This window comes from Gopherus flavomarginatus, chromosome 6 (genome assembly GCF_025201925.1).
Source record: "Gopherus flavomarginatus isolate rGopFla2 chromosome 6, rGopFla2.mat.asm, whole genome shotgun sequence".
In the NCBI taxonomy this organism is placed as follows: Eukaryota; Metazoa; Chordata; order Testudines; family Testudinidae; genus Gopherus; species Gopherus flavomarginatus.
The window spans coordinates 29,677,916-29,691,084 of NC_066622.1; the positions used below are offsets into that span (position 1 = coordinate 29,677,916).

General features: G+C 43.9%; 1 protein-coding gene across 13 annotated transcripts in view; it reads left to right on the forward strand.

Moving 5' to 3' along the window:
• The window catches only part of WNK2 (WNK lysine deficient protein kinase 2), a 192,673-nt gene that overhangs the window by 134,617 nt on the left and 44,887 nt on the right, over positions 1–13,169 (forward strand). For all 13 annotated transcript variants that reach the window (XM_050959165.1, XM_050959166.1, XM_050959170.1 and 10 more), the window contains 5 exons: positions 1,281–1,448; positions 1,661–1,706; positions 3,029–3,142; positions 4,376–5,592; positions 9,032–9,083. In XM_050959165.1, the coding sequence (XP_050815122.1) occupies positions 1,281–1,448; positions 1,661–1,706; positions 3,029–3,142; positions 4,376–5,592; positions 9,032–9,083 (1,597 nt within the window). The remainder of the gene's footprint in view (positions 1–1,280; positions 1,449–1,660; positions 1,707–3,028; positions 3,143–4,375; positions 5,593–9,031; positions 9,084–13,169) is intronic.

The following is a 13,169-nucleotide window of genomic DNA, read 5'->3' on the forward strand; positions in this document are numbered from 1 at the left end:
GAGATATTTTGCCTGTGGGTTTCACAGATATTTGCTAGCAGCAGAAGAAGTCTGGGACTCAGGAATCTTGGGTTCTAGTCCAGGCTCTCGAAGGGAGTGTGCTCTAATGGGCACAGACTTTTCTGACTTGAATCCTCTCCAATCTGACCTTGTCCCAATCCTGGCCATTCCCCAAACCTGGCTCCTCATCCAAGTCCCAGTCTCCTTGTCCGGAAACCGTTGACCATTTTGGCTAAAATTTTCCAAAAGATGCCCAGCTTGGAAAATTCAGCCCAGTCAGTTAGTTTGGAAAAGCTATAAATACACAAAGCAGGGTCTTATAAAAGGAAGTGTCAGGCAACTGTAACAGGCGGTGCCACCAGCCCTGCTTATCATCTGAAAAGTAAGCATGACCTTGATTGGCCAGGACACCACAGGGAGAAAGACAAGACCCCAGAAATGCAATTTATACAGGTCACAACTTTCCTTAGTAACACATCTGGGAACTATCGGACAATAACTAGTCCCGTGCAGGCTCTCCTCCCTACTTTAATCCAGGTCACCTGAGGGGGGGGCTGAGATCAGCCCCTCCTCTTGTTCACCTGTCCCAGCACCACTGCTGGAACCCCAGTACCCTCTCGTTGTAGGAGGATTAAGGGGGTGGGGAAGAGGGGTTGTCACCTTGCTGTACCAAAGATTAGGAGCCCTGGCTTCTTTAGGAGATGCTTTCTCCTAATCCTCTTCCAGTTCTGGCTTATCAGTGGACCAGACCCCTGTTGAACAATTACCTGCACTGGGTTCCTAACAGCTTGCAACAAAATTTTGCAACCAAACCTACCCACCCAGTCCCTGGGCCACTGAGAGGAAGGTGATCTCAGGTACAGTGAGTCTGATGTTTTCAGAGAGGGCTGAGCTTCCAGAGTCCCAGATGAAATCCATGGGAGCTTTGGGCATTAAGCACACCTGCAAGCCAGGCTCTGTGTTTTGTAGGTGTGGGGCTCTGGGTGGCTTTTTTATGTCTATTTACTGTAACAAAGTCTTTCTCTGGGGGGGATGAGAAACAAGATGATGGGTCTTACACACAGAAGCAAGGTGATCCAGAGAACGACTAATTTTTTGTGAGAGGGGTGATTCAGTTTGGCCAGAGGCCAAATAAGAATAATGTCTCTTTAGGATCTAGTTCCCATGAAGAATGATACATGTGCTCTCCGTACACAGATGCAAACTTCCAGCTAGTTAAGTCCATACAATGAGTACTGACCTACAGCCATTAGTGGTTTATTTTAATGTGCTCTTTACAGGTAGAGAAAGAATTCATTTTGCAGACTGAGAAAGAGACATTCATTGAACAAATGAAAGATATTATTGATAAAGCAGAAGATATGCTCAGTGAAGATACTGAAGGAGAACGAAGTTCTGATCAGGGAACAAGTCCCCAGCAAGATCCCTCTAGACTAGAAATGAATGAAGTAAGAATCTTGTGTGTTGGGTCATTTTTTAAAAAAATAAATAAATGGCGGTTTCTTCATAGCAAATCTGATTTTTTTTTCCTTAATCTAGTTACTGTATTTTAAGTTGGTTTTACAGCCTCTGCTCAACTAAAATTTGCAACATAAATATTCCTTAGAAAAATGTTCCTGCATTAGTGCTTGATTAAAAACATACTTTTTGTTTTAAACAGGAGAATCGGCAATCTCAAGTGAAGACACCCATGTATCAGCAGAATGGTAAAAGTGCTTTTGAATACAGATTGAATCTCGAACTATTAGGCAATGTATAAGTAATATTAGACTGTCCAGAAGTTTAGCAGTCTCAATAACTCCACCGGTCACAGGTAACTGGAATGCGTCCTGAAAATATAGACCTGATAAAAACCACAGTTGCCATTAGCAGCCTTGAAGTGCCAAGGCTAAAATAGATTAAATCAGCATTTGGGTGCATCAGGAATATACAGATTTTACAAACTGGCGATGATCCCCGCTGCCTCCAAACTGGAAGTCGGGTTGAGCAGGAAGAGACGAGGCTTTCATAAATGTACTCTTTGTTCTCAATAATAACTACACTTGCAAAAGGAAGTTAACAGACATTGGTTCTTCCTGCCTTAATGTTTGCAGATGCAATTGAGTTTGGTAACCAGGAAGTTTCAGCCAACTCTATCTTACCAGTGACAAGTCTTATTCTTTTGGATATGTTTGGTATATTATCTCTTTCCCAGAGAAAGGGAAGGTATCAGTGTCGGGTTTCATTCCCTCTATAAACTGGAGATGGGAATAAAACCATATCCTGTTTAAACTTCATTTCCAAGCTGCATTTGGTCATGTGTTGCACACTCCTCTATTTGCCAGGCACTTCTCTGAGATTTTGTGTGTGTGTAAAACCTCTTTGGGGCCACATGACATGCTTCGGTGACTGAAAACAATGGTGTCCCTCCCAAACAATGGTGTACACAGTCTGCCTGGTTCCTCTTAGGTAGTTCACACTTGCTGGCCACTCTTAAAGTTTACTGTTTGCGTTTATTGGTTTGTAAATAGAATTTTGAAAACTGTAATTTGATACATGTAAATGAGGGAGTAAAAGTTGAAGATGAATGTAGGAGAGCAGTAGTAAAACAACACCACCTATGTAGGAAAATAGATAAAGTAAGTTGCATAAAACATTACCAAAAAAACAGTTTTTCTATTACAAAAACCTTCTTTACAGTACAATTAGTTCACTTTAAGCCTAAGCCAAACATCATTTAAATCAAAGAGAGTTGTTCCAGCAACTTCAGTGAGCTTTGGATCTGGCTTTTGGTCCCACTCTAGTACAGTCACTTGAAAGGCAGAGGACTCTTTCCATCCCAAGAAGATCACTTTTTTGCTATAGGAGTCCAGTAAGAGCCATTATTTTTAATCTCCATGAACACTGTAGAGACTCGTTTCTCTTCCTAAAATGTTGGAGTTTCACGTCAAGAATAAGTCTGATTTGGATCCTATCAGCTTCTTAAAGTACTGTATAGAAGCTCCAAAATAAATAAATGTTAACCCTTTATTTTGCTCTTCACAATTAGTTTTACATACTGGAAAAAGGTGGTTTATTATATGCCCTGTTGTGGAAAACCCTACTGAGGAGGTACCAGAATTCTCCCCAGCCGTTCCTCAGAGTAAACAGGCGGAAGGTCCAGGTATTTATGAACTTTAAAGCTTTCATTTATCTCGGGGAACGGGGTGTGGGCCATCAACCTTGTCGTCTTAGAGGCAGCTCTGTCAGTACTTCCTATATCCTCCCATGCTTTCATCATGATTGTTTTCTTTTAGCTGCAAAATGGTGAGAGGCAGAGGATGAAGAGTATTGTGTTAGTTGTTGCTTCACAAGCTGACCAGTAAAGGATGCCAAAGAAGCTAACACTGGCACTGTTAGTTCTCCTTTAATTACTTCCCTGCACCTCAAACTGCTGCAGTCCGCAGCACCTGTGTGTGCGTAACCAAATAGGCTAATCTTGCAGAGGAAGTACAATGGCTTGATTTTAGTTGTTAACAAAGCTGTGTGGCCAAACAAATACCTGCAATAAGTTTCTTCTTCTAAAAGTTATTCATAAATTACACATGGCGCCAAAATAATCAGCAAAAATGATGCTTGCTTCTGGTTTTGATCTTTGCCATCACCACTCATTCGGAGGCCACAGACAAAGAGGGAGTCATTCAAGGGTGTGTCTTCCTCAGCTTAGGGCAGCACTTACCTCAATTGTTCATCAGCCATGGATTTTGGGGGAGCAAGTTGGGGAGCACCACTGCAGTCGAGAATAACACGGGAGCCTTGCCCCAAAAGATCCTTGAACTTTAAGAACTTTGTTTAAGTGAAAAATGAGCCTGCAGTATCAACCGCATAATTTGCAGTCTAAAAAGTCATGTAGGATATGGACCTTTTTAGTAACTTCAATTTACCACGCTGCTGAAACAAGGTAGTTCATAAATAGTGTATTATTACTGTTAATAGCCAATGGAGTGCAATACACAATACCCATTCAAAATGGATGTATCATATCCTGCGTGAAGAGTTTTTCTGTAGGATCACACATTTTATGTGAGCATATAGTTTTAAACTAAAAGATGGACAGTCTTTTGATTATTTAGAGAAAAGTCCCAGTTTCTTAAACTCTGTTAAAAGTTCGACATGTAATTTAAGTTCTATTCATAGCTGTTTACCATAGGCTGCATCCTTTTTACAGAATTTTTTCCTTTAGTCTGCAATTTGAGATCTTTATTTGAATATTGGGTTAGTAGTTTTCTAACAGAAAACCATTTAGCAGTCCAGGGCCTGCTGTATTTAAACTTGACTAAGAAATTTTGCGGTTACTTTATATGGTTCACTTTCTATAGCCTGTAAAAGGTGAAATTAGTGTTTTTACTCCTTATAGATCCAGAACAGTCCGATGATCAGCAAATGGGCCCTGCAGTGACAGACACACCTAGTGTCTTCTTTTGTCACCAGCTTCCTAGTCAAACAAGTGTATTTGACAGCCCCTGTGGAACACCTGCTCCTTTGGCACAAGTTCCTGCTGCAGTGTCTTCAGCTGTTTTACAGACCAAGGCAGAAATTTTAGCTGCAACACTACCGGGAACTGCTCCACATGTCCCAGAACAGTTTGTTACTAATGTAGGTCAACCAGAATATCCTCCACTACACCTGGTAATGTCCAGTCAGCCTGATGCTTCTGCCCACAATGCAGCTTCACTAGAGGGGCCTTCTGATGCTCAGCTTGCTCCAAAATCCTCCCTGCAAACGCTGCAGGAGACGGATGAAGACTCTTGTATTCCTGATGTGGAGATCTCATGCTGTACTGTCAGGCCACCCAGCTCAATTCTAACAGTTCCTGCACAAGGAGCCGAATTCTGTCCCGTTCCTGCTCTCTCTGATGTCGTCGTCTTGGAACTCCAGCCTGCGCCACAGATCCCCCAGGTGTCAGAGGCCAGTCAGCCTGGTGTAATGCGGCATTCCTTTGTGAACCAGCTGCTTCCTGGGGGTGTTGTGTCTGATCCTCTGAGTCTGACAGGCTCTCAGCTTCAAAGTCCTCCCCAGCTACCAGTAGCTGTGTCCCAGCAACATACAATGCTGACCCAGTCTCAGCCTGTCACCTGCACTGGCCTTGGCATCGGTCCGCTGCAGCCACCTTGTGCAGTAGAGTCAGATGGAGAGGGGCCACCCAGAGTTGATTTTGCTGATGACACAATAAAAAGCCTCGATGAGAAATTGCGCAATTTACTGTACCAAGAGTGTGTTCCTACGTCTGCTGCATCAGCAGGGACACCAGACAGCTTTGTACCCGTAGAGCAGGGTGAGAGCGAGTTGGCTAGCTTACCGCCTTTGAATGAAGAACTAATTCCCACACTTGTATTGGATTCAAGAGAACCAGGCCTTAATGTTCCAGACACCTGCCAGGAAGCTAATGCTGCTCAGGATCAACGTGTGTCACTTGTACCTTCTGCAATGCCACCTTACCCTGTATTGGCTAGTCAGGCTATGACTGTGCCTTTTATACCCATAAATCCAGCAGCCATGGAAACGTCTGCCATGCTGAACAATGCTACAGCCGCTGGCCACAGCAGAACAGAGTTCAGAATCCAAGAGCCAATGGTAGGATATGTAGATACTTCTATCTATAAGCATTTCTATATTGCTTGTTGCCCAGGTAGCTTACTTTCTGTCTGAGTTCTCTGTTTACTGCTTTCCATAGTGCAGCACTGCTTTTATTTTCAATTTGTCACATGTATTCTGACTCTCACAAGTGTTTCACTAGCCTTTCATTAGAGAAAACTAAACTTTGCTCTTGGGTTCAAAAATTGGTATAATCCTTCAGTTCAGTCTTTTCCTTCTCTCTTTTTTTACATCCTGTTTCTAAAGTGAGCAGGCTGAGAGAGGTGGTAAGTCATGGTGATTTAAGAATGTTAAATATATTCATAGTGAAGTTGATAACTGAGGTTACTCCTTTTTGAGCATTTTCTAAGCCTTGATAGGGGAAAGAGGGTGATGTCTGCCTATTTGGCCTGTGTATATTATTTTCTGTTCCTCATAGAATCATAAAAATGTCAGGCTGGAAGGGACCTCAAGAAGTCAAGTCCAGCCCCCTGCACTGTGGTAGGACCAAATAAACCTAGGCCATTCCTAACAAGGGTTTGTCCAACTTGTTTTTAAAAGCTTCCAGTGATGGGGATGCCACAACCTCCCTTGGAAGCCTGTTCCAGAGCTTAACTACCTTTTATAGTTAGCAAGTTTTTCCTAATATCTAACCTAGATCTCCCTTGCTGCAGGTTAAACCCATTACTTGTTGTCCTACCTTCAGTGGACATGGAGAGCAATTGGTCGTCAACCTCTTTATAACAGCCTGTTGCATATTAGAAGAATATTAGGTTGCCCTGCAGTCTTCTTTCCTCAAGACTAAAAGTGCCCAGTTTTTTCAACTTTTCCTCATAGGTCAGGTTTGCTAAACTTTTTCTCATTTTTGTTGATCTCCTCTGAACTCTCTCTTCCATTTGTCCACATACTTCCAAAATTGTGGTGCCCAGAATTGGACACAGTGCTCCTGGTGGGGCCTCACCAGTGCCAAATAGACACAGTTACCTCCTGTGTCTTACATAATGACTCTCCTGTTAGTACAGCCCCAAATCATATTAGCCTTTTATGAAGCTGCATCACATTGCTGACTCATATTCAGTTTGTGGTCCACAACAACCCCCAGATTCTTTAGTGCCACCTCAACAGTTCTTCCCCATTTTGTAGTTGGGAAGGAAAAATCCAATTCACAGTGCAGTACTTTGCGCTTGTCTGTACTGAATTTCATCATGGAATTCAGACCAATTCTCCAATTTGTCAAGATCAATTTGCAAGTATTTATTTAAATTGACTACCTGCCCTCCATCACTTCTGCACACTTTTTTCAGTGAATGTAGATACTAGCAATATGATTGTAACAGAAATGTCAATTTAATAGGTGAACTGGAACTGAGAAGCTATGTATAACTTAACTAGAGTCAGGTAAGTTATTGTGCCCCATAAATATAAATGTGCTTAGTATTCATTATCATGCTACTAGCTAGGATAACGTCTTTCCTTGTCTTCCATTATGCCCCAGTGACTAATTCCGTGATTTCTAGCAGACTGCTAAAGTACTTTGGGTCCTAGACATGGCCTATAGTGCCATCACTGTAAAAGTGAGTTGCCCCCGGGGCACAGAACACAAGATTTGTATGCTTTCTTGCTTGCCTGCCAGTTGTGCAACTTTCATTCAAAGTGGGGACATTTTTGTAGATCATCGTAGTTACCTTCTTAAACCAGTCTTAATTTAAAACCCTATTTAAACATATTGTGGGCATTTACTTTGCTCAAACACTCCAGCTAGTGCTGGATGCTCTATAGCATAAAGCTTATACCACTTCCAGATGGGATCTTGGCTCCTTTCATAAGCTCAGCAGGAGAAGGCTGTGTCACCACTTTGTTGACAGACTGCTGTGGAAAAGCCTCAGTGCTGCAAGGTGCTGGTGATTCCTTCCATAGGCATTCTGAATTATTAATGATTCGGTGTCCCAACAAGAGACCCTGAGCAAAATGAGATGCAGTCATTCAGATGAGACGCTGAGGCCATGAACTCTCTAGGACAGTGGTTTTCAACCTGGGGTCCACAGACTATGGCTAAGATTTCCAAAGGGATCCTCAGCTCCATTTGAAAAATTTTAGGGGTTCGCAAATGAAAAAAGGTTGAAAAACACTGCTCTAGAATCACTACCAATTCCCTAGCACTTTCTCCTAGGTCAGAGACATTTAACCTAGTTGGAAAGCAGTACTCTGGAGTGAGTTATATCCCCCCAACAAAATATAAAGCTGCTCCTCATGTAGTTTCAGTTGGATTCATTGTACAAAGTATTAAAACCATGCCACGTTTCGACAGAGGTGGTAGCAGTTAAGCAACTGATGAAAGTGTTTCCCTGTATGCTGTGTATTGTGGCAAATTGCCGGCACTATTTTGATGGGTCTCGCGCTTTCTCTTCTTTGGGGAGGGTTCAGGGCACCATTTCTTGCCCCTGCAGTGGAATGTTAACTGCCCCACTAGTGTCCTAGAGGAGGGGAGTGGAGAGGGAGGGACCTGGGCCCACCCTCTACTCCAGGACCCAGTCCAGGGGCCCTGAGGATAGTGGTAAACCACTTGAACTGACACTTCCTGCCCCTGGGCTACTTCCCTCTCCTGCCCTTCAGCTGGTGGGGGGCTTCCTGCCCTCCCTCTGTACAAGCCAGGTGCCCCTTTACCTAGGGTCTTAGACTTCTTAGCTCACTGCAGCACTTCTCCAAACTGTCCTCTGCTTCCCTTCAAACTGTTCTCTGCTCCAGCACCAATTCCTCTCTGCTCCAACTCCTTCAAACTGTTCTCTGCTCCAACTCCCACAGTGTCTGATTGAAGCAGGGGTTTTTATCATTGACTGGCTTCAGGTGCTCTAATTAATCTATAGCAAACTTTCTTCCACTTACAGGGAATAAGGCTCCCTTCTAACCCTCTCCTGCTGCCCTCTGGCCATGCTGTATCACAGTATGATACTTAACCAGTTTTCTAAAGTACTGAAGGCTCATTCTCTATAGAAAGGATTATAAATGACATTACAGTATTGAGCGCTCCCAATTAGATTGTGTGCCATAGAATAAAACAGATACATAACACATTTGTATTGTAATTTACTTAAGTTTTCATAGAAATTTCATATATATTAGGATGTAATCTGGTTGAAAAAGCACAAGAGACTCATTTATAAGTGTGTACTTGAATAGCTGAACTCAGTGCCTATTTACAACTGGTATATGTTGTAGTCTTCTCCTAAAACCTTCCTCCTCGTTCACCCTCCCAGGTGTGGCTGAAAAAGAAGATGGGTGGCAAATTTCGCTAGGATTGTCAAATACTTATTCGTATATTAAATAAGTCTGTGCTAAGATATGCTGAAAATATGAAGCAAATTCCAGAGACTGTGTATCCCTGTTTGGGGGGTTGTTAAACTGAAATTCACTTTTATATTTTGTTTCCTTTTACTTAAAGTTGGAAAAGTCTGAAACGACTAGCATCGATGTCAGCTCCTCAGAAGTGAGAGGTGGGTAAATGAGCAGAAAAGGTAGTTACCAGTGACAACTAGTTTGAATTGTTAACTTCAATGCTATTTCTGTACTATCCTGTGTGATCTTTGCTCACGCACCCTTTTTACTATCTCTCCTTGGGAAACCTTCACAACCGCACCCAGCACAATGGGGACCTGAACCTGGCTTGGGCTGCTGGGTGCTGTCACACAACAAAAAATAAACCAAGTTTTGCCACCACTTTTGTCAGACTTACAAAAAGCAAACAGTCTCATGGACAGAATTAAACATAATACTGTAAATAGGCAATGCAGGTCTTTCCAAGCGGGTGATGTACAGAGGCCTTCCTGTGAGAAGCTGTACTTTTCCCACAGTGTTTTGAAGTTTGCAGTTCACAGACTGAGCAGAAAGCCAGCCAGATCTCCTTTACCCCACTGGATGGAGTTCCTAAAGATAGCAGAATTTTGGGTAGGCTCTGCAGAGAAGAGTCGGTCCATAGGGTTCTCGAGGAATCATTGAGGATGACTGTTAAGGCCTATCAAGGCAGGCATACTCCATTCCAACTAAGCTCTTGATAGATTCCATGACACTTTTCACAGCAGTCCATACTAAAATTGTTCAGAATGTGTAACTAATCTGAGTTTCCTGTCCAGGAAGATTTTGTCCCCTTTAAGGATGAAGCATTCTGGAAATTTCAGCTCAGTTCCACATTTCCTGCTGCTGTTAGAGTAACACACAGTTCTTCAAGTATGTGTCAGTGTGGATCCCGCTGTAGGTGCACATGCTCCTCATGCATGTGAGACTAGAGAATTTTTTAATTAGTGTCCTTTGGGGCCACATATGCATCCTGTGCTTTCTCATGCTCCTGTATGAGGTGTAAAGGGTAGGGTGACCACAGCTTTCCCTCAATACCTTCTTACCACCCGTGGCAGCAACATGGAACCAGTGAAGTGTTTGACCCCACCAATTCTTGGCTTTGGCTACACTTTCTGCAAAAACTTACCACAAACCTTCACAACTCTTCTGACTCTGACATACAACTGCCTTGAGCAGGGGGTTGGACTAGATGACTTCCTGAGGTTCCTTCCAACCCTGATATTCCATGATATAGATCAACTTGTCTGGACTGAGCACTGACAGTTAGATTCCTCCTGTACAGTTCCCTTGCAAGAACACGCAAACAGAGCTGTTTGACATGGTGGCCTCAAAACCTACAGGCTCCACGCCCTGTTGGACTAATTACCTTGAAAGATGAACACAGCTGGTGTTCCTGCTGTTCAGGTGAGTTCACTATACTGAGCCGATGTTTTGTGTGCCTTGCATCCTCCACTAGGATGCATATGTCATGAGACATCAGGTTTAAGCTTCATCTCTTGGAGCACTCCATGAGGGTCTCCTCAGAACCTGAGGAGACCAGCTCCAGAGTTGGGCTAGCAACGAGCCACTGTCATCCAGCACCCTGTCTAGCAGACTTGTCACACCAAAGACCGCTGTGGAGAAGACAGTGCAGAGAAAAGACCTGGCACCAATACCAACACCTCCAGAACCAAGAGGGGTAGCTCCAAACAGAAGCAGAAACTCCAAGCAGAACTCAGTGTCCTCCCACAAGGACAGACCATGTAAAACTTCTGCTTGTTGTTGAGAGCTGGTGATACAGAGCAGCCTATGATATGGAGTCCTCCGGCACCCAGCTCCAATGATGCACCTCTCAGTGTTGACCCCTACTTCAGAGGAGGCATCTCTGGCAAAGCCAAGACTGTCTTTGGTGCTGAAGCACCTTATGGTACCAGAACAAATCCTGATACTGAGAGCACCCATATTCCTCAGCATCACATCTGGAGGACGCATATCCCTTCTCACTATCACTGGGACATATATTTTCCCCATCTTCAAGCAGAGAATCCTCTCCCCTGCGGTCAGTGGAGAGTCCTTTGACGTGGTCATGGTAGCCTGTGTTACTGGGATAAGAGGTGCTTCAGCATTCTGAACTAGCTGGCGTTTCTTTAATGCTGAAGTCTGCATGTTCATGAATATAGCATTGCTGTAATCCTGGTATTTTCTCATTCTGAAAAAGAAATGGTGCCTTCGTCCAATCCTAGACCTGAAGAGACTCATTTAATACATACGCCATCTCTCCAAGTACAATTCTGGTTCTTGACGTTTGACTTGCAGGATGTGTACTTCCATATACACCGCTACACCGATCTGATGCGACCCGATATAACACGAATTCGAATATAACGCGGTAAAGCAGTGCTCTAGGGGGGCAGGGCTGCGCACTCTGGCTGATCAAAGCAAGTTCGATAGAACGCGGTTTCAACTATAGCACGGTAAGATTTTTTGGTTGCCGAGGACAATGTTATATCAGGATAGAGGTGCAGCTATTCATCCAGCCTACAGAAAGTACCTAAGATTCACACTGGGGCCCAACTATTAACAATGCAATGTTCCGTCCTTCAGACTCTCCACAGCACCAAGAGTATTCACAAAATGCCTTGCAGTAATGGCAGTACATTTATGGAGGCATGGAATCCACATCTACCCATACCTGGATGACTCACTGATAGGAGACTGTAACAGCCTTAGAATACATCATGTCCCTATTCTTTCAACTAGGACTCCTTAGGTATGTCTACACTGCAATTAAACACCCACAATGGCTAATACCAGTTGACTGAGTCTGAAGGGCCCTGGCTAAGGGGATATTTAATTACTGTGTAGCGGCTCAGGCTGCAGCCTGAGCTCTGGGACCCTCCCACCTCTCAGGGATAACCTTGTAGGAACTTCACCTACCGGGGTCAGCAACAACCTGTCAGACTTCTTGAGCCAACACCCGATAACCAGACATGAGTGTTCACTCTGGAAGTCCATCATATTCAGTCAATGGGGAACTCGCATAATGGACTTGTTTGCCACAGAGGACCACACCAAATGTTCAAAATTCTGTTTCAGAGAGTGCATGAACCTGGACTTGTTACCAGATGCCTTTCTCCTCCATTGGTCTCGAGCACTGCTATATGCCTTTCCACTGATTCCTAGATCAGGCAAGATGAGTCTATAATCACACTATTAGTCCTTTCCTGGCAGAGATAGTTTTGGCTGTGAGACCTATTGCGGATATCCAGGCAGTCTCCTATACACCTCCCAGTCTGCGCAGACATAGTATTTCAGAGCCAAGCTCAGATACTGCGCCTGATTGTTGCACCTGACAGCTTGGGGGTTGGCTGGCTGAACACTGCTGACAGAGACTGCTCCCTACAGATTTAGGAAATTCTTACACAGAGCAGGAAGCCATCCACTAGGATGATCTCCCCTTCAGAAAGGAAGAGGTTCTCAATACAGGTAGCCCAGTGAGACCTAGAACCAGTAGACATTCCAATACCAAAGAGCCTAGACTATATGCTGTAGTTGAAACAGGCTGGATTGGCATTTAGCTCTCTCCAGGTCTGCCTTGTGGCAATGTAAGTGTGTCATGCTCCAGTACAATCATACTCCTGTCTTCTCTCATCTAATGATATCAAAATTTATTCATATTTGCCCTTTGGTTAGTGACCCGACTCCCATGTGGTACCTCAACACTGTCCTCCTAAAACTCACAGACCCTCCCTCTGAACCACTGTCAGCCTGCTCAGTACACCTCCTTACCATCAAGATGGATTTTCTGGTTGCTACCACCTTGGCACAGACAGTTAGTGAGCTCCATGCCCTAGTAACTCTTTACACGTCCTTCCACAGGAAAAGGTGATGTTGAGACCACACTGCATGTTCATCCCTAAGGTGTTTTCCAAATTCCACCTGAACCAATGAATCACCTTGCTGGCTGGAGAAAGAAGCTGCATACTTTAGATGTGTCTAGAGCTTTGTTCTGTTACTTTAACAAGACCAAGCTCTTTCAGCAGTGTCACCGCCTCTTTGTAACTATATCCAGCCCATTGAAATACCAAACCATCTCACCACAAACATCTCCAAATGCCCTCAGTTGGCTGGTGAGCCTCTCCATTGGCGCACAGGGAGCATCTTCCATCCACTTCAGGAATGTTCCAGCCTCTGATATCATTCAACATGGAGCAACCCACTGACTCTTGTGAATCACTTACCCTTCA